Source organism: Parasteatoda tepidariorum, chromosome 11, assembly GCF_982258835.1.
Source record: "Parasteatoda tepidariorum strain Cologne lab strain chromosome 11, Ptep-v5.0, whole genome shotgun sequence".
NCBI classification, from domain to species: Eukaryota; Metazoa; Arthropoda; class Arachnida; order Araneae; family Theridiidae; genus Parasteatoda; species Parasteatoda tepidariorum.
The window spans coordinates 40336080-40359274 of record NC_141765.1 but is presented as its reverse complement, the minus strand read 5'-3'; the positions used below and the strand labels follow the sequence as shown (position 1 = coordinate 40359274).

At 27.3% G+C, this 23195-nt stretch overlaps 1 protein-coding gene across 1 annotated transcript in view; it reads right to left on the bottom strand.

Moving 5' to 3' along the window:
• The window catches only part of LOC107439329 (ionotropic receptor 93a), a 35069-nt gene extending 25786 nt beyond the window's left edge, over positions 1-9283 (bottom strand). Inside the window, exons 1-4 of the mRNA XM_071187338.2 lie at positions 9064-9283; positions 6047-6211; positions 4656-4919; positions 1936-2156 (exon numbers count right to left, since the gene is read on the bottom strand). Of these exons, the coding sequence (XP_071043439.1) occupies positions 1936-2156; positions 4656-4919; positions 6047-6211; positions 9064-9142 (729 nt within the window). The 5' untranslated portion in view covers positions 9143-9283. The remainder of the gene's footprint in view (positions 1-1935; positions 2157-4655; positions 4920-6046; positions 6212-9063) is intronic.
• Positions 9284-23195: the final 13912 nt, after the last annotated feature.

The following is a 23195-nucleotide window of genomic DNA, read 5'->3' as shown; positions in this document are numbered from 1 at the left end:
GCTTAACACAATAAAGTTTAGTATTTCCCATCTTTTTTGATAGGTGAAACAACCAGATAAACTAGTTAAACCCTAGTTCAAATTTCTTTTTTTACAGTTTTGTAACCGTTCTAGTTCTAAATGGTTAAAAAACAGTGTAGAGTTTTGCATTCATGGTTTCTTAACCATACTAGTTGTAAACGGTTTTAAAACCATTAAGTTAAAAAGTGTTCTTTACCGTAAACGTTAATTGGATGGACAGATCGCTGACAGATATTTCACCGTGATTTTAGAATGAAAATTCTAACTGTGCATATTGTCATACTTGTTTTATTTTATAAAGTTTAATATTTATACATTTTATGCGGTTTTGTGTGTAAGAGCTTTTGATAAAAATTTACGCTAAAAGCAACTTTTCGTGAATATTAAAGTTAGTTTCGAGAATAAAAAACTGATCTGTTGGATAATGTTTTTCTTATTGAGTGATAGTCACGCTAATATGTGTAACATAAACAAATTTGCGTGACTTTTTTTTCTAGCATTTAGTGTCTAAACCATATAGACTTACTTAAAAAGCTGTTTACCATATATTTGAATTCAAAGATACAAAAAATTATTGGATTTCCTTAATAAAAATTATATTTCCAAAAAAATCTTTATTTAACCAACTGTTTTAATTTCTTTGGTCATAAAAATGCATCGAAAATGTTTTACACTTGAGAAAGATTTTACATTATCAATTTTGTTATATATTTGATGGTTAGGGTATAATTAAACTACGTTTTTTCGTTATAGTGCAGAGAATTTACATATTATTGTATTGCATTAATGTGTAAGTTTTCTTTCTAACGAATTGTCTAGACATATTAATTAATGCTATTACTTTATTTTCATGCGTGTGTTTTTATTTTACCATTTATTTAATTTTATAAAATATATAGGAATTTATCTAGTTAGATTTAGTCATAAATGTAAATTTTTTTAAATATTTTATAAAACAGTTTATAATTTATTATCATATACCAATAGATACGAACGTATGTTCAATTTGACAATGAAGCTCAAAAGTCGACTATTTTTCAATACATAATTTCAAAGTAAAGCATTCAAAAAATCTTTCCTTCATTTCTTATTCTGTGAAAAACTCCAAATCAAATTACGGTATAATATGCTGGCTCTTTGGGTGCATCATCAGTAAAATACATTCAACTATAAAATCCGTTTTAATCGTAAAATATTATACCGTACTTTACGTAACTAATACTGTAAAAATTAAGTTATATCAGATTTCTTGTTCAGTAACATGATTCAGTAAAAATAGATTTTACGATAAAAAGTACAGGCACCTTGAATGCCACTACTTCTTACTGCAAAATAAATTAAACTAAATACTTTCTGCTGTAGCTGTTTTCTATTTTTAGCATATTAGTTTTACTAAAAACACAGATCGCACCTTGGTATTTATAATTTCGCAAATCGAAGTTATATCGCAAAGTAATTTCATAAATATTTCTGTTATACATTTGGCTTTGTTTCTTAGACTGATGATGAAGGAATAAGACTAGAAATCATCATACCAATTTTTAAACAATTCATGGAAACTTAATTGAATTATTCTAGAATTACTAGGCTAATAATCTATTGTTTATTTACCCTAAAATCCAGTTCATCTGGTTCTTTGATTTCCAAATTTACATGACAGGTTATTTAAGTTATCAGTTCATGTCAAATCATGTTTTAATAATTTAAAATATATCTAAATCGTACAATTAGAGAATCTTCATTAAGCATACCTTCATTAGAATTTATTTTAATTTTTTTAACATAAGCAACGGTTATTCAATTGTTTTGTTCACTTATTAATAGCAGTTCTAACGAAGAGGAAATTAATTTTGGTTCACGAATCGCCTTTCAATTTTAACGATAAAAATGACTCACAAATAAAAAATAACTTACTTGGTCAATAATTTTTCTAAAAGTTTTTTCTCTTGACAGCACCATGAAATATTTCTGCGAATCAGATGCTATGTAAGGAGTAAGACATTCTCGAATCACAGTTGTCATATCTTCACATATTAGTTCTCCTCGGCATACGCCATATAATGTTAAAGTGGTGGCTCTTTTTTTCGTTCCAGTTGATTGTAACATGCTCACAATTGTCTCCAGGGAATTGAGATCTTATGTGAGAAAAAAGCTCAGTTCAATTTTTTATGGTTACCATTTAAGCTACAGCTTTTAGTCTAAGCATGGTTCTATGACATTTTTTATTAAAGATATATTATATCATTAGCACCACGCCAAAATCACGAATGTGCGAGGAGGTACAGGGAGAAACAAAATGTATTACATGAAACTGATACTAAAAACCATAAAAAAACCATAATACTGGTTTAAAAAAATCATAATACTGGTTAATAAAACCAAAATATACGGTATTTAAGCCATTCATTTGGTAATTTTTCCCTTTGTATGACAATGACTTACAGGAAATTCTGGTTTTCAAAATTACAGTTATTACCACACATTGAGAAAAAAATACAAAACTGAAACGTAAATTTAACTGAATGAAGGGTTTTTATACTATGTTCTAAGCCATCATGATAAAACTGCAAAATTTTGCCACATTTATCAAATTTCATCGCATGTTATAAACCATATTTTATTGTAGTTCTATCAAAATTATTATCAAAGCGCTTCGGAAAAAATTATCGAGCTTTTTTGTATTCCGATAGAGCTAGAAACAAGAATTTTTTTTTACCGTATTCTGGTAGTTTTGACTATCCTTTTTTTTCTCAGTGTACTTATGAGATAAACGTATTTACAGTTTACAATTCTATCAATTATCATCATCTTCAACTGTTAACCCACTACTGGTCAAAAGTTTTCTTCTAACTCTAAAAATTCCTATTTTCTTCTAAAATTTCCGATTTGTAGTTTCTGTTTTCCAATTTGCTCATGTTGCTTTTTCAAATCTATTTGACTCGCTTGTTTTTAGTCATTCGATCCTACGAGGATACCAGTCCGAGTATTAGTCAGTTCTTCGAGCAATATAGCCCACCCTTTGTCATTTTAAAAGTGCTATTCTCTTAATTTTATCAGAAAATTTTGTTCTATTGCTACTATGTTACTCGTTTAAAGATTCATAGGTATTGCTTAGACTACTGCAATAGTTCCAATCCAATCTCCATGTAGTCCCGCAGTGGACTGATCGTTAAGACACGGTTCCCAGCAGATCACCGAAGTCAAGCATCACTGGCTGCGGTCAGTGTGCGGGTGGGTGACCACTTGGATCAGTCTGCGTAGGGACCGAGAGTGTGCGGTATTGGTCCTCGTTAAACTGTGCTACCGTAAAGTGCTCGACTTCGCGCGCAGGTCGTCGGGCTACCGAAGCGGGGTTGCCATCCCCTCCGCAGAGGATCAAAATTGTGATGGCATGTCTTCGGATCATCCTCCGGGATGTTTCCCAGACCGTCGCCAATAGCCCATTGTGCAGCTCTAGTGCGACGTAAATTAGCAACAACAACAACAACCAATCTCCATGTAATCTAAGTATGTGATAGGAGAAGCCCAAATACGTTCATTCGCTCTCTGTCAGACATGATTACTAAGAAGTCGCAAAATAAAATGATATGAACAAAAAATATAATAAGAAATTGCGCTACTACCAATTTGCTCCACTTATTTGTGACATTACCATTTACGTTTGCCGTACACAGTAAAATATTCTGTATAAGTACAGAGAGGAAAACAAGAATAGCCGTTAAATTTTCCAAATTTTTGTACAAACACATAAAACCAAGATTGTCGTTAAGATAGTTACTGAAAATATCGGTTTCTCTCTTAGTATTTCTTTCTAAAGAATTTCTTTTCTAGTATTTCAATGCATTGTTATTTATTTCTAGAGTTATTACTTACAATTTCACATCCTCAAAATTCGGCGTGGTGGATTGAGCCTCCTCCTACCACGGTTTCGGTCCGATTTCAATTCTCCGTGCTAGTACTGGGCGTCTGATCCAACTACATTTTCTCCGATTTTTTCTTAGAGGTTCATATTAAACATTAATGTAATATCTATGGTGGAGTCAGAAAAAAGCTTATTGTTTACGCGCTGGTATGTAGTTCATAGAGTTTTAATTGCTTTCCTTGAAAATTATTAAGCCTCCTACGAATGTTTTTCTGTATTTTTACAGAAGCTTTCAGTTTTTAATTCTTTGCAAATTTACATGAGATTCCTGATAAGTGATTTTTAAAAAGTTTTGTGCTAGATGTTGTAGTGTACTAGATCAATTAAAAAAATAGAAAATCACCAAATTTGCAGATTTGTGCTTTTGGTGTGGTGCTAACAATGCACAATAGACTTTCTCACAACTGATTCTAGTTTAACTATAGATCTATGCTGTAACCGATCCAAACAAGAGGTATTGCTCTGCTGAATTGGATTTTTCAAACATTCCATCCGAAGCATTCATTAAGGAACTCTAACTAAATCTCATTCAAATTTAACTTATTGAAAAATTACTTTTTCTCAGATATTTTATATTAGATCAGATAAAAATTATAGTATCTTACCATAAATAAAATTTATAATATCATCAATAAGTATGACTAGTATGGTATCACATTTTTCAATAAGTCTGATGTCACATCTTAGGTCAAAAAAAGTTATAGTAGCTTACCTATAGTATCATCATAAAGTATAACTATATCATCCCATTTTTCAATGAGTCTGTTGTCACTTCTCAGGTCCACAAGTAAAGGCACGATGTCATACGTTTTTGTGATATATGGAATTCCTACTCCAACATCGAAAGTAGGTCTTGGACATCCTCTTTCCAAAACGGCTAAAGCTATAGTGTCACTTAAGGTCATTGATACAGTATTCATATCATATAAATAGGATGCGCATTTTACAACGCTGATGATTGCTGATATATCTTGTACTGAAAATCAAAAGAATTAATTAAAAAAAATTGTAAATTCACATAATTCTGTTATATACTTTTGGAGAAAATTCAAATCTTTATCACAGTTTCATGCAAAACATAAATTAGATTTTGATATCAAATTTACTTCTACATGGAGAAATAAAATGTGGTAAAATTACTATATTCTGAAGTAATGACAATTTTGGTACAAAAAAGAAAACAATAATACTGGTTAATGAAACAAAAATATATGGTATTTAAACCATTTATTTGGTAGTTTTTCTGCTCATATGTTGACGACTTGCCATAATTCTTGTTATAAAAAAACCCAAGAAATCAAAACATACGGAATTTATTCCATTCTTTAGTAATTTTTCCGTTCCTATGGTAACGGTTTACCTAAAATTCTGGTTTTCAAAAGCATAGTTCTTACTATCACACATTTAGTAATAATACAAAACTGAAGAGTAAATTTAACTAAACCAAATTTTATCATAAATTATAAAACTATATTTTATTGTTAATTCCCCAAAGCATTTCCAAAGCGTTTCGGTAAAAATTAATGAGTTTTATTTTGTTCCCATAGAGGCAGAAACATGTAAATGTCACCATATTTTGGTAGTTTTGACCACTTATGACTTTATCGAAATTGTATTCAAATTTGCACTTTGCCATGTAAAATTACATAATTTAATTTAACAATTTTATATGTATTTTATATCATGCTATTTATTATCTTTTTTGCTCAAAATGGATGCAATTAATTTCTGACAATTAAATTATTTAATAGAAACTCTTGGAACTATTTAATGACAGGAAATTTCTCAGATTTTTGCTCTGCTTTGTAAAGCAAAATTATATCTATATGTTTTTTAGATTGAGCTTGCACATGAAGTTTAACTTCGGCGCATGAAGTTTAACTTCAAGCACATGAAATTTAACTTCAAGCACATTAAATTTAACTTCAGCCACATTAAATTTAACTTCAAGCACATTAAGTTTAACTTAGGTGCATGAAGTTTAACTTAGGCACATGAAGTTTAACATAAGCAGAGGAAATTTAACTTTAAAAGTGAAAAATTTATTCACGCACATTCTTCTTAATTTATCTAAATACACTCCTTCTACAAACGACTACTTACTTTTTTCGGTAAAAAGTAATTGATCCAAACTAGGATGCAATCGTTTATCAATAATGATTGTAGCATCATCTCCTGCTATTTCTTGAAGCTCTGATTTCAGGTTGACAATATTTAGTCTTGTATCATCCGTTCCACCTTGAGCAACAGACGGATCGACTATGGGTACTGAAAAAGAGATTTTGTTGTTGTACTTTGTTGTTGTGTTTTTATTAATTTTTATTGATATATATTTAAATGTTTAAAGGATTTTTTTAAAACAAATAATAATGCAAAAATTTGAATACGAACACATTAATATCATTAATGGCAATATATACTGCATAAAAATGCACGTTTTGTTTAGCATGCATGGCTATACTAAAAAACGAATGTTTTATAATTATCTCTTCTTTAAATATTTTAATATATTATTACTCTGAAAGTAATATCATTTACGTCAGTTTATGAAATAAGTCTCATTTTCAAGCCCTGTATTCAATATTTTAAAATATAATTACTCTGACAGTTATATCATTTATGCTATCTAATAAAACAAATTTTATTTTTAAATTCTGATTTCAGTATTCTAAAATATCAATATTCTAAAAGTGATATAATTCATGCCGCTTTATAAAATAAATCATATTAGAGTTTTTTGAAGTCAATTGAAAAATAAATTTTACGAAAAATCCTTTGTGTTCTTAATGCAAGAATATTACCGTTCTCTAACAAAAATTCGTTTCGATTCATCCTGCTATAGTATGCATGTAATACATCATCATCAAAATCTTCAACCACTACCAATTCATTGCTGGATGAAGATCTTTTCCTAACTTTCATACACCGTGCTTTCGGTTTTATGTATAGAAGACAATTTTCACTGAGTTATGTTAAGTAAATTTCTAAGCACATGTTTCAATCAATTGAATTTTCTTCTTTTGTAGAGGACCAATTAATTTCAACAACGCACTGATTTATTCAGTTTTGATGAACTTATAGTTAACATAATTGAAAGTAACAATACTAAACAAGAGTAAATGTAATGAATTGTAAACGGCTATAAAATGTTTGCATTAATTCTTTTGTAACTTGACTCCTAGATAATGTGTGGGTGTCTACTTATGCTGTTCTAAAATATTAGGGCATTTTAGACTTTGATTTTAGTATTCTGAATTATCATTACTCTGAAAGTAATATAATTTATTCCACTTAATAAAATAAAATCTTAATAGGGTTCTTCGAAGTTAACTGAAAAATAAATTTTACGAAAAAATCCTTTGTGTTCTTAGGGCAAGAATATTACTGTTCCCTTACAAATATTGGTTTTGATTCATCCTGCTTTTGTATGTATGTTATACATCACCATCGTAATCTTTAACCAATATCCATTCACTATTGGATGAAGATCTCTCTTAACTTTCATATACTGTACTTACAGTATTATGTATACAACACAATTTTTACAGAGTTATGCTTGATAAGTTTCTAAATACATGTTTCAATCAATTAATTAAATTTTATTCTCTTTAAGGGGATTGATTATTTTTATCAACGCACTAATTCATTTATTTTTCATGAACTTAATAACTAACAAAACTGGAAGTAATTAACTCTGAAAACTAATTAATGTAATGAATAGTAAGCAACTATAAAATGTTTGCAATTTACTCCTTGATAATACATGGGTGTTTACTTATGCTGCTCGAAAATTAAAGGGTCTTTTAACAGCGAAAATAATTCTATCCATATTAATTGTTTAAGATAACCTTGTTTTGTAAATTGTGCTATTTTATTGAAATATCAAAAATTTACTGAGTGTGTATTTTTACATACAAAATTAAATTGAAATTAGTATGCAAAATTTAAAAAAAAAATGAAAAGGCTAAAAATAAATATAAACATTTTAGATGAGAAATTTGCATCATAATCAAATTAATTAAACAAATTAATATTTGTTAAAGATAAATTAATAATTACTGTTTGATTTTATCAATTCACTTATGAAAACTTTTAAAAATATATTTCATTAAATCTAAATACACATATACTGAATGCATAGATCAGAAATATAAAGCAAATTTAAAAAAAAATCTTTTTATTTTTTCGACAAATGCTACACTAAAAAATGCAGAGCTTATGCTACATTAAGTTCAGCGAAATATTAAAAAAGGAGTTAAAGCTTAGCTTTAAATAATGTTATAAAAGTTATAGAATTAAAAATATAAGAATTAGAAGAACTTCCCAAATGTCATCCTTTAATAATGAATAAATGTCATATCTTCAAATATTTTTGTGAAAAGTTTTAAAATTAAAAACTTACTCTGAGAAGTATTTTTGATTTGATTTTTTCTGATATATTAGTCTCTAAACTATATACTTTCTGTACTTCTTGATTTTCTGTACTAATAAAAAAAATTTTATTAAAAAATTATTTGTCATATAACGACCTTAAGAACATATTTTAACTATTTCTTTTTACTGTTCTTTTTTCATAAAATTTTATTTTTAAATACATTTAAAGGAACTTATTCTTCTTATTTATTAAGTGCATTTAATGATTTATATATAAACTTAGTTTTGAATCAGTTAATATATAAACTATATATTTGAAATAAAATATCGAAATCGGTAAACAATTTTTTTATTAACTTGTTAAGTCTTAAATTAATTTTTATAGTGCCCTAGATATTAACTATATTTTGTATTTCCTGCTCTATTCTGTTGAGTAATTCAAAAAATTTAATAATTTTTTTAAAAAATTAATTTTTTTTTAACTTTAATACCTTTTCTTCACAAATTACTCCTCTGAAGAAATCAAGTTAAAAACTACATTAAAAGATTCTATATATAAATATTTTTATAACGAATTATATAGAAAACAATTCACTCACTTTTTAAATAACAACAAATCAATCTATATTTGAAAAAGAACTAATGCACAGTTAGTATAAAGCACTGATATTTAGTGCTTTAAATAAATTTAAAAAAAGAAAATTTTGGCGGCAAAGGATTTTAATATTTCATGAAAAATTACTCACCTATCGTAATGTTTTCAATACAAAATATTTTCTTGAGTACAAGTAAAAATGTAAAGATTTTTACAAAAAATGTTTTCATTATGTTTCTGTATGTACATAAAATTTATAAAAATTTAATTTACATAGCAAAACTATCATTGTTTTTTTCCCTAGATGCAACGTTTTACTATGAATACTATTCGATTGTGCCGCCTTTCGAAACCATGATCGTTAAATTAGAGCTGGGAGTCAATAAGTTTAAAAGAACGCGATCATCTCACTTTTGGCGAAAACCACGTGACTTGGCGAAGCAATCGCCGTTTCCATGATATCGAATGCTTCGATTTGTATTTTTCCACCAGAATATTAAGGTCTTCTTGATGCAATAAACGCGTATAGAAAAGATTAATGGGAAGATGTTTATTTTTAGAAAATATGTCTTATTTTGCAGTAAGAAAGATTTATTACTGCATGCAATTAGAAAAAAAATGAATTAAATAGCATTTATTACGTAATAACATTCATAATGTATAGCGATAGTCTTGTCAAGAAAGCGATTGACAATTTAGATACATTAAATTTAAATATGGGCTTTGATGTTTGTTGTACGACTTGAGCAAAAAATTTCGCATACAATTGTAAAACTCGTTTGTCCAAAGATGAATTTCATGCAATTAAAATAAGTTTGAAAACTTACTAATTAATTTAATCGTTGTTTTATAACTTTTGAATATTGCATTTATATTTTTCGAAACTATAATGTATTAATAGATTTCTATAAAATGCCTAAATTTTATAAGTGAAAAAGGGTTAAATAGAACTCCTCAACTGTTTTGACATAAATAACTATGTAATCTATACATAATAATAAAAGCGGCTGTGTGTGTGTGTGTGTGTCTGTAATCACAATATATCGCCCCAGAAGCCTCGCCCAGGCACGAAACTCGGCACATAATTGTGTTTTGACATAATGAAGAAGTATTTTTTTTCTTTTTCAAAAATTTGGATTAGTTATTTAGTTATCAGTCATTTTGTAAGTCTATGCTTTTCGTCTGCTTTTTCGTCTTCAAAGAGCCATATTCAAAAAACTATTAAAAAATGCATATACTTTTCCCCACTCTTATAAATGTATGCTAATGCGAACCTTACAATTGAAATATTTATTTTCGACAACTTAAACCAATAATATACGAAGGAATTAATAATTTAATTGTAAAGTTCGCATTAGTTTACATTTATTAAAGTGGAGAAAAGTTTAACTTTTGTATTAAAAATGTGGCAACATATTCGATACGTAAATAGAACGCTTCGCTTTGATATATTTGTCGCTGTTCATAATTGTTATAATAAGTTTTTCTTCTTTCCACGCTCTATTTTTTTTCTTAAGCGAAAACGATAATTTTTGTAGCGATATTGTAGTACTTTGTACAACTAAAAATTCTTTTCACAACACTTTAAAAATATTTACTTTATTTTCTTTATATATACAGAGAACAGTCGGCAAAGAATTCGATTAGGTTGAAAAACATTTCGCTAAAAAGGAACGAATTCCAAAAGAAAAAGTAAACAACTTAAAGAATAAAAATGCTGATGCCAGCCAATTTTTTGAAAGTTAACTTAGAAATAACAAACCAAACGATGTTAAATAACAAACCAAACGATGTTAACAAAATGACGTAGAAAGCGCAACTAGATCAAAATTATACAAGCACAACTAGATCAAATTATAATACCTGAGTGCTTGACGTAACAGATATAGAAATAGAATTTGATACCATAAAAAATTATATAGAAATAAAAATTGATACCATAAAAAATTTATTCGTTTTCGTGTTCTTTTCATGTATTTGGCATTTTAGTTTTTTTTCCTTCTTAAGCGTTGTAGCTATATAATTTCAAACATCCTCAAGAGCTATAACACATCTGCAGCAGAACTGGATATGAAGACAAAATTGCAGGACAGGAACACTTTAATTGTCCACTAATCTTCAGATTTCCTGCTATGTTTTAAAAAACTTTATTTGTGAAAACCTTCAGCGTGGCGGACAGCTGGCCGCCTTAGGCGGCTAGTTAATAATAAAGTTTAAACGTTAATTTAATGTAATTTAGAAACTTACACAGTTTTTAAATTAAATTGCATTTAAAATAAATGGTCATTAAGAAAATACATCAGGTACTTACTTTGATCCAGAAATTTACGAAGCTCCAACAGTGCTAATTTTTTTCTATTTAAATGCTTGCATTCATAAGCATTTTTATTTACAGTGACATTCAAAACTATGCAGTCAGAATATATTTATAAGTTGTTTTAACTTTTGGCCCTTTTTACTTATAGCTTTAAAAAGAGGCATAAACCTTTTAAAATATGCTCAAAGTATTGTTGCTTATTTCATTTTTATTTTAATTAAATTAAAATAACAATATAGAGAGTGGCTTTTTACATGGCATTGTAAGATCTGTTTTCGTGGCAAATAAGTCAACTCCAAAATGCTTAATCCATTTCAAGCTCCAAAATTCAATCCTATATTTAAAATATTTTAAAAATCTAATTTTTTCACAGTATATCTGTTTTTATGAACAGAAATATAAAATTTTTCTTACATATGTACCTTTTATAATCGAAAATGATTTTTCTTTTCTTTTTTCTTTCTTTTAAGTTCATGCCTAGTAAGCACTTAACCGTTATTTCTTATACCAAAGTATATTATTAATAATAATCAAGTAAGTTATTATTTGATTATTATTAATAAGTAATTATTAATTCTCTAAATATAAATAATTCAAGTATAACTACTACCAATATATATATACAAGAATTAATCTATTACCATTTCGCCATAATGTATTTTTTCGTATTTTACTTTATTTACACAACAATAAATTAATATGCAAATTAAAAACTAATGTATCTGCAAGGATACCAACTGAAATATATGAGATTCCCCACTTTACAAAAGAAATTTCACGAAAACAGTTTTTTTACTTAGCACCTAAATTATATAATAAATTACCATTTCAGTTGCAAAATATCCAAATATACTCTTCTTTTAAGCGTGCTTTATTTCAACTTGTGATGAACATTGGCGATTTAGATCTCTATTTTTCACTTTAAAGGAAGCATTCGATTTTTTATATCAGTCCTGTGCCAATCCAAATGAATTTCTTATGTTAACTTTATTTTTTTTATATAGTTTCATGTATTTGTTTTTCTATTATTACAGAGTCCAACAATATATGATGTCTTATGATGAGCAAAATAATTTATGATTGTAATATCCCTCACCCTTTTTTTTTCTTTCTTAATTTCTATTTTAAATTTATTGTATTACCTTTCTTTGTCGCCTGAACAGGATTTCCCTCTTGGCGACGAATATATATTCTTTGTATTTATGTGTTTATTTATGTGTTTATTTATGTGTTTATTTTTGTGCCTAATAAAGTTTCTGTTTGTTTGTTTAAAAAAAATGGAAAAAAAGACCGTTTTAGAATTAGATATTTAATTTATTATAAATGAAAGTCAGCTAAATTGAAAGTTTAAGTTTCGTAAAAGAGCATCATAATAAGGTAAATGTTATTTTCTCAGGTCGTCAATTTGGTATTATTCTGTTTCCCATAAAGAAACTAAAAGAAAAAAAATACTTTCTCTCTTTTCTTTAATGATTGCCTTACATGAATACTATACTTCCTTACCCATACCAACAAGCTTAAAAATACCAGATATTGTGCCGCGTGCTAGAATTTCCTATATTGCATATTATATGTGTGTGTAGTGCAGAAAGAAAAAACCGACCACCCTGAATAACTTTTGATCTAATGGTCTTCACGTTCCAGGACTGAATCTTAATGGCCCGAAGGGGCAACATCAAATATGCTAATTAATAAGTGCAGACGATATTTTAAGTTACGAAATCAAACGCAAAAAGTTCTGTCTGTTTGTCCTTTTTCTCGATGGATTCGGATTTCTGACCCACAAAATATGGGGGGCAGCAGCAATCTTGGAAGTATGGTCCCCATAGTTTGGTCAGGAGAGCTCTCCAAAGTTTGAACAACTTAATGTTACTTTTACTTTTTGCGTATTTCGCCATATCTCGAGAACTTTTTAAGAGAATTGAAAAAAATTTACACACATTTATAGAATTTGTTTTTCTAAAAACAATTCCATGCAAAAATTAAATTTTAGTAAATATTTATTTTATTTTATTATTTTATTCAATAATAGTCGAAAAAATTTTGAATTGTAAGGTATACACTTTTTTACACCATTTAAAATGATGTAATTTTACATGGCAAAGTGCAAATTTGAGTACAATTTCGATAAAGTCATAAATATAAAATTCTTTCACTACATATATATATATATATATATATATATATATATATATATATATATATATATATATATATATATATATATATATATATATATATATATATATATATATATATATATATATATATATATATATATATATATATATATATATATATATATATATATATATATATATATATATATATATATATATATATATATATATATATATATATATATATATATATATATATATATATAGTTTCGCTAATTAAAATATCATGTTTTTAAGGTAAATCTTTCCACCCTGTAACTGAAAAACATTGTCTGTAAAATATTTCTTTTGCAGAAATCGATGCATAGAAATATCCTTAATAAATCTTTAAGTAATTTCAAGCTATTTCACTTCAAATAATAAATATCGCACAGCAAAAAATCTATTTTATGTGTTTCCAAATTAAAAAATATTCCGGGTATTTTAACTGTTTCACAACTTCAATTTGTGGTTTTAATTTTAAGTTTTCACAAAGAAAGAAAATTGTAAGACTGATTTTTTTGACAAATAAAAAATTAGAATGTAACAAAGTAGTAATAGCTAGGTAGTTATAGCCAACAATAGCTAGCCTTGTTTAATCAAAATTTTAATATATTTAGTAATTGTTTCAAAAAGCATTAAATTTAATAAAAATGAGTTGCTTAGTAGCTAATAATAGTTTTTTGATCTGTGAATTATTTAAAAATTGACGTTTTGAACGGCGTAATACTGACAGATAAGTACAAAATCATGCTATAGTATTACTATTTATTAAATATTAAATGACTATAAATGAAAAAAAAATAAAGAAAAATAGTTAGATTAGTGAATGATCCTAATGAATAAAAAGAATTATCAATTTGCATTTTTAAGAAAGATTATAACAAAATAAAATTTATTGCAATTCGGATCATATTTATTACTATTTTTAAAACTATAGAATTCAATTCTATCTTCTTAATAGTATACATTAAGAATTGATTGCTGAAAAATTTCAAAGACATAAAATCTTATTTGTTTTCGAATTTATTTCTTGTAAGAAATCTGTCCCCATTTTTTTACAGTGAAATTTCAGAAATATTTAACAAAAAAGTTGTGTAACTAACTTTCGTATATATAATGCATTATATAGATAAATTTTATAACAGAAATAATGTGCATCTTCTGTGTCTATTCAGTTTTAGAATTGTACATTTTCAATAGAAAAATATGAATTGGCAGAAAAAGGAGGTTATAATTTTTGATATGATTTAGCTTAATTTTTATACGTATGGCCAAAGAACTTCTAGTTTAATTAATCATTAATGTCAAGTAAACAGTAGTTAGATATTGGTTTCTTAATTTATCGTTAGGAAAAAAAATAAGCAGAAATTTAAGGCCAGAGAATTTTAAATTTCGCTTAAAAAGATCAGAAAAGATTTTCGGAAAAAGATATGCAAAATGAAAATAAACATATAAATAACAAAGCAAAACAACTTGAATTCCGTTACTTTGGAAACGGAAGAAAACATATTGGAAGATTATGAACACCGGTATCTATAGTTAAATCAAACACTAATCCGCTTTGCATTTCACAAATAGTGATTTTTTTGTTGTTGCTGCTTGTTAATGGACATTTTTTTTGTAATATTGACATAGCCAATTACACACAGATTTCAGCTTTTAATTGAGTGCAATTTCATTCTTCGATATCACTTTTCAGATTTACGTCAAATATTTACAATTGGTGTTTTTGAAGCTTTTTACCTAATAAAATATTGTTGGTGGTTGGTGTTGGAATGTACAAAACAAATTATGCCGAATATGTCCTTCGATTTTAAAATTTTTCGTAACTTCCACAAATGGAGTTAGAGCTAATTATGGATATTATATATGCTGTATATAAAAAGGCAAAGATTCTAAAGATTATGTTTCATTTGGTTATAATTAAATGAAAGAAAATATGCAAAAAAAATTGAAAATAAAAGTGACCCTTGCTATTTCTTCATTTAGTGTTTCTATCTGAAAAAGATTTAAATTGATTATACAAATATTTTTATAATCGAAAGATAGTCATGGTCGTAATTAAAACAAAATTTGGAACTTCCTCATTTTTTGTTGTCAATTAACTTGAAAATTAACTCGGGAAACACAACTTACGGAATTATTCAGTGAAAATAATTTTATAGAAATAATTCATTTATATATATTTTTTTATTAAATATGACAAAATGTGTGTTGTGATTAATTATCTTATAACTTTCATATATAGTTAAACAAGAATGGATTAAATACATGCAACTTGTAGTTTGATTGCAAAATTGAAACTTCTTTAATTAGCATGTAAATTGTTTGACTTTTGCAAGACTTAGTAGCAATAAAAATTCCCCACACTGTGAAAAATTCCAGATGCAGGTAAAAATTCTTAACATAAGTCATCGAGATTCCTTTGCTTAACAAAAAATCCAAAAAGCATAATTTTTACAGTAATACTGTAAAATCATTGAATCACTGTAATTAAATAATTGTTACTAATAATAATTAATACGATATAATATTTTACTGTAAAAATGGATTTCGCGGTAAAGTAGATGTGCACCCAGGGTGTCAATACTTTTAACCTTAATTTGATCCTTAATTAAGGTTAAAAGTATTGGCACCTTAATTTTAACATTAATTTTTTATAATGCAGTTAATTGCTGTGCATTGCTATAAGGTTATTTTCTCGTGTCATTGGTCGCTCAAACTAATTTAACAAAGATATAATTGAAATAAAGAATTTCGGGTTCATTTCTATAAGTCTAAAATTGAAATAAGCTACATGTAAAAAATTCATATTAAAAGTGCTGGTAACTGAGTGCAGCATCCTTAGAAATTCATTTTTACCGTAATTTTTACAGTATTTATTAAATTACAGTGATTTATTTATTTTGCAGTTAATATTACTGTAAAAATCACTACAGTAATATTTATTTAATTACAGTGATTTATTGATTTTTCAGTTAATATTACTGTAAAAATTATGGCATATCAAATTTTTTGTTTTGTGAAATTTTACATCAAGAATTGACGATAAAAAGTACTGCCCCATGAAGGTTGATACTTTTTACCGTAATTTGTTCCGAAATTTTTTAGAGTGTAGAAGATATTTTTATTGTCGCGCTGCATTGTAAAATGAGTTTGTTTTGCGAAATCCAGATTTCGCTATTAGCCTTTGATATCTACAAAACATCTGGATAATTTTAGATGTAGTAATCCAATATTCCCATTGTTAGTATTGTTAGTCTTCCAATTGTTAGTATTAGCGTGCAATATTAAAATTAAGTACTTTAGCATGTATTTTTGCTATGCTGAATAATTTGAACTAACAAAATTTTAAGTTATGAAATCATGCACAAAAACTTATTTTCTCTAAACAAACATATACCTCTTCTGAGGCATACTCGGATTCTTGAATCTCAAAATAAGGAGAATGGTTTAAAATCCGTCATATGATCAATAATAAACTGGAATATAGTATAGTTAAGAGAGCGATTATACATTTGAGCAATGTAATGTAATTTTTACTTTTTTCATATTGTATCATATCTACGAAATTATTTTAGCGAGTCAAAAAATCTTTGCACACAATTATAATATATATATATATATTAGATGCTAGATAGTTGAAGAGACTTAGGCTAATTAATTTAAAAAGGCATTTTATTAATGGATCTTAAGTTATTTAAAACAGTGTTCGTTGGCTATTTACATTGATGGGATTTCCATTGCAGGGATGTTTGGATTTGGCCCAGATTTATCTAGCCATGCAAATAAGAAAAAGCCACGCATTTTTGGTGCCCTTGATATTTAAAGAGAGGTTCTGAAAGGGAGGTGGTTGCAAGGATATTCTTTTCCTAATGAAACGTCATTCAATTGATAAAATTTAGAGATTTTGATTCGCTAAAAGGATATCACCCCTCTGACGGTGGGAAGTTTTTGAGACTATCTTAATGCGTACTTTATCTACGAATTAATGCCCATTAGCTTCAGAAAATAATCTTTTATCTGGTCTTATCTGGTTTATCTTGACTTTTTATGGCCCTTTGTGAGAGACCGATTTCTGTATCTTAAACTTGATAAGAAACATCTGTTTAAGCTTATATATATATATATATATATATATATATATATATATATATATATATATATATATATATATATATATATATATATATATATATATATATATATATATATATATATATATATATATATATATATATATATATATATATTTTTTTTTTTTCTTTTTTTTCTTGCATTACCTATATTTGTGTCACATGAAGAGGGTATTTATGAAAACCTCCAGAGGTAACACATAATTCGGTAGACCAGAAAAATCTTCCAAACCATGATTCGTCTATCACTAAAAATATTTTTTATCAGCACAGTAGTTGAAGGACACTAAGGACAAATGTATCATCACAATTGATTGTCTTATTAGCTTATTTAAGAATGACTTATCAAATTATGATATCTGCAGCTTATGGAGATTAGGGTAAAACTTAAGATAATGATATTGATCTAATTAAATGTATTTAGAGAAATCTATTATTTTGCTCATAATATAGATTTTCTTCAAAATACTTTATGACATATTTTTCCTTAGTAACTTTAAATGTTTTAATTGTAAATAAATTTATACACAGAGAGTATATTTACATTTGAATGTTTCTTACTTATTATATGCAATTTTATGAGATAGTAGCTTTGCATTTTCTTCTAATAATCAGTTTTGATTAAAATACCTCGAAAAAATGCTCTTTTATTAAAAAAACACATTTTAATAAACAGGTTGACAGGGTTTTTCCAATTTTAATGCGCGATAAACCTATCAAAATCTTCGTCTGTTTTAACAACAAGTAAAGTTTTTTTGGAGTAATTTTTTTTTAAAATTTAAAAAGCTTGCACACACCTTTTATGCAGCCTATTTGCTACTAAGCAATAAAGTTTTATTGCGAATTTAGGCCCAAACCTACGTCTTTTCTTGCCACAGTTTGCACAGGCAGAATATCGCTTCTTCATCTTTAACGAAAATAATGTAAAAAACTTGATCAAAGAAGCCTTGCAATGAACAAGTGGTTATGTACTGTGAGTAAAATAAAAAATAGTAGCAACTAAATAACTTTTAATATGATGATCGGATGCGGAATTAAACGTATTAACATGTGATAGAGGTATTGACTAGAAATGCGCTGTTCAATTTAGTTTAATCAATATTTTAAGTAACAACATTCTTAGTCGTCGCCGTGCCACAGTGGACTGGTCGTTAAGACATGGTTCCCAATAGATCACCGAAGTCAAGCATCACTGGCTGTGGCTAGTGTACGGGTGTGTGACCACTTGGATCAGTCTGCGTAGGGACCCAGGGTGCGCGGTATGTGTCCTCGTTAAACTGTTCTACCGTAAAGAGCTCGACTTCTCGTGCAGGTTGTCGGACTACCGAAGCGGGGGTGCCATCCCCTCTGCAGGGGATCAAAATTGTGATGGCATGTCTTCGGATCATCCTCAGGAATGCTTCCCTGACCGTAGCCAATAGCCCATTGTGCAGCTCTAGTGCGACGTAAATGAACTACAACTACAACTTAGTTATCGCCTCGCCGGATTTCGATTCTTGCACTAAAATATGTCTGGCAGCCGCAATCGGGACAATATGGTCCTAATAGTCTAGTCGGGAGATCACTCAAAATTTTGGATTTAATGTTAATTTCATCGCTTTCATCAATTCATCAATAATTTCATCATTTCTCTTTAATTATTTAAAAAAAATTGAAAACTTTTTTCACAAAAATGCAAAACTCGTTTATCTAAAGACAAATTCATGTAAAAAACTACCTTTTTAATAATAATTGTTCAGTACTTTTTAATTTAATAACTGTAGAATAAGTTTAATTCTAAAGTATAAAATTTTCACCTCAAATTAAATTGCATTTACTGTGACAATTTTATCTAATTTAATAAGTCAAATTCCAAAATATGAACGAAATCAACCGAATATTTTCTCGGTAATAAAATTTCCAAGAAATTATTTTTCCTTAAATATTTATTTCTGAAGAATTTAAAGAAGAATAGATAGGAAAAATAAGTAATTAATCATAAAACATTCAATCGGAAGTTCTTCTTTAGCAAAGATATTACTTTTAAAGCAAGAAAACCAATATGTGTTTTGCTGCAAAATTATTCATTTTTGTGTCTAACATAAAATTTGTATCTTATTTACTCATAAAGAATTAATTAAACCTATTAGAAATTCGAAATTTCATCTTCTTTTGTTTACGCACTTATCCAATCATAAAGCACCCATTCTTATAGAAATAGAAGATATTTGGATCAAAATAGAGTAAAGAGGTTTTTGTAATGGGGACATGAAGTAAAAGATTTTATTATATGTACTTTTCGTGCAAATGAATTTCAGCCGAGAAGGAAATGCTAATTTATAGCTTTTTTACGGCGCAAGACAATTACTAAATATATTTTATTTTTGTTGCATTGGTTATTTTATCGTCTTTACCAACAGATGCCTCATGTATGCGTATTTTTATTGCTCGATGAATAATAATGCTATATTTCGGAACATAAATTTAATTTGCATATGGGTAGCAAAAGCGATGAAAATTGAAAGTCGATATCCAATGTTATTCGAATGCAATATATTTAGGGTTCAGAAAAAAAGGGAAATAGACACTCATGAGTGATTCTCACGAAACTGGGTAACGATAATTCCCATTTTATTTATTTTAAAACACACATTCACAACCACAGTTTTCCCCCGATTTTCATCTTCTATTGATATTTTAATTGTATATTATCACTAGTTATGACTTTTAAGCTATGAAATGATTAATTAAGAAATGATTAGTTTAATCACTTATACAGGGTGTTCTGTAATGACCGTTCTTAATATATACTATAAAAATCCCAGTAGGAAATGAAGCAAAAAAAAAATATGCACATATGAAAACACAAGCTAATATTTAAGTTTAAAAAGAAAAAGTTTTTAAACACTAACCAACCATTTCTGCAGAGCGGAAAAGCACAGGAGGTGTTAAAATCATTTGGTAGGTTTGATAACTTGGGGGGGGGGTTTCTTCCTTGAAGTCAATCAAAATTTTCCGCCAAAAATAAATGACTAAATAAATAAAAGATTAAAAAAATGGAAGAAACAAATAACACACATTGGTAATTGTTAGCAAAGAACTGGATTCGTCTTCAAAGGAAAGTTTAGAAATAAAAAATTTACTCGTCAAGAGAAACGTTGACAAAAGCTCCAGTGCTACCAATGGCAAAACTTTGAAATTAAGCAAAACTAATAAGCCCTCAAACAGGGTACAGAACTCCGTATATATATTTTAAACCTAAAAATACTCATGTATCTTGTTTCTTGTTTTTATTGTTTAGTACAAAAATTAACTGTTTTTTGCGTCGGGCCATTTATTTTTTCCATTTATTTCTTGCGCGAGAAGAAAATATACGATTAATAATGGTATAATAAAATCTTTATTCTTCTGATTTTATGTTGAATATCAGATCTAAGTATTATATTTTTAAATAACGATTATATTTAGAGTCTCAAATAAAAGTTAAAAATTTAAAAAAATAATTATAATATATTATTTGCGTTGTAAGTGATAACCTTATGGATTGTATGCATCATAACTTTAGCAAATTTTCGCTTTATTTTTTAATCAAAAGACTGAGTTGGAAAATAAATATATATTTCGGATAAATAATTTTTGATAATTTTTAATGGTGATTTAAAAGTTTGAAAATGGGATAAAAAATTAAATTGAAGAGAATTACGTGAATATTTGCATCATATTTATACCTTGAAATTTAAATTTCCCTAAAAGTATTTATAGACGAACAAATTTCACCACCACTTTTTCTACTTTAAAGAAAGTAAAAACTCAAGTATGATGGATTTTCTTATTGCGATGTAAGAAGTTTTACAAGACTTTTTTCTTTATACAACTTTTTTGTAAGTTTTTTTTAAAATTTAATTAAAAATCTTTTATATATATATATATATATATATATATATATATATATATATATATATATATATATATATATATATATATATATATATATATATATATATATATATATATATATATATATATATATATATATATATATAAATAACGGTAATTTAATTTTGGCCCTTTTCATCAGGTATGTTTTAATTTTTACGGGCACTTCCTGTATTTAAATTTTAAATCCATTTAATGGGTAAAGTGACATAAACACTTATTTTCTTAAAAAAAAATAATAATTTGAAATACTTGTGATAGAAATACCTTTTTTCGCTGCAACCGAAAATACACACAACATTATTAAGTTTATAAATTTAAAATAAAAATTAATGAATACAAAAAAGTGTTTTAAATCATAAGCATAATTTTTTTCCTGAAATATTTATTTTACCGATTTTTAGAAAATAATTTTTGCTTTTTCTGAAAGGAAAAAATGGGTTAAGTGTTCGGTTTGGTAGTGCCATCTATTGATGAAACAATAAAAGATAATTGCAAAACCCAGTACTCGACGGAATCAAAATACAAAAATTTTATAATTCATAAGAAGAAATTTCTCCCCCGGACGGGGAGGAAAAAAATAAGAAATGAAAACTTTTTTAACTGTAATTATTTTTCAGACATTTTTCATTGTAAAGTTAGACTGATATTGAAATGATACTAGAAAAATAACTGTTACTTAAAATGGAGGTATGGATCCTTAAAAACTACGGAGGAAAAAAAAATTCATAAACCAAATTGAGTTTCCATATATCCCATTGAGTTCCCTAAGAAGAAAATATATATACTTCTCTCTTTTTAAAGATATTTCAAAAACAAAATATATATTTATTCAAAAATCGTGTAAGTTTTGTATATCACGGATTCTGTAAAAGTAAAGGGAACCTCTTACTTCTAAATCGTCTTATAATTGAAAAAAAAAAAACTGTAATAATGGTTATTAACCTTTTCTTTCAGTTAAAACTGGACAATTCTACGACTTAAAAACAAGGGATAGCCATTTTACGGGAGTAAAGTTAAGTTTATTAACTAATAACTATTTAGGCAACGGATAGCTAACTCATTTCCCGGCACTCCGACTATAGATTGAAATTTTTTAACTACCCGTAACAGGGCAGGGTTCTATTCACGTCTGAAGAAATGAGGAGGGGTTGCTTTTGTTTAAAATTTTAAAAACAGTAAAAAAAAAATTAAAAGTGAATTCTTCTTTTTAAAAATTGTACAATTTCATTCTTTTTACTTTGTTAGTTGGTTGAAACTCATTTTGAGATTGAAAGTCCATTTATAATACTTGTTATTAACGAAAGTGTAAGTAAAAACACGAAAAAGTGGATCAAAATTACTGCAGTAGACGATAATGAATTTACAAGTGGATAAATGAAATAAGAATTTTCTATGAAAATATCCTATATAAACAGTAATTTCTCTTCAAATAAAAAAGCTCGCGTCTCTCTCACTTGACACCCATCAATCTCTTTACAGTCGGATTTTTCAGTACTCTTTTATCGGGTTAGTTTTACTGGAAAGAAAACTGGTGCGTAAAATTGCCTCACTGTTAAATACAGGAAATCCCCTGTTTTCTAGGTTGAGTTTAAATTAACAAGGGGAAGAAATGAACGTTATGAGCCGCTAATTCACTATACGGATTAACTACTCAATGCTGGTAACGATAAAAAATTTCTATTCCCCTCAAAGAAAAATAAATAAATTAAAAGCAAGAATATTTCCAATGTATTTCCTATTATGCAGTTAT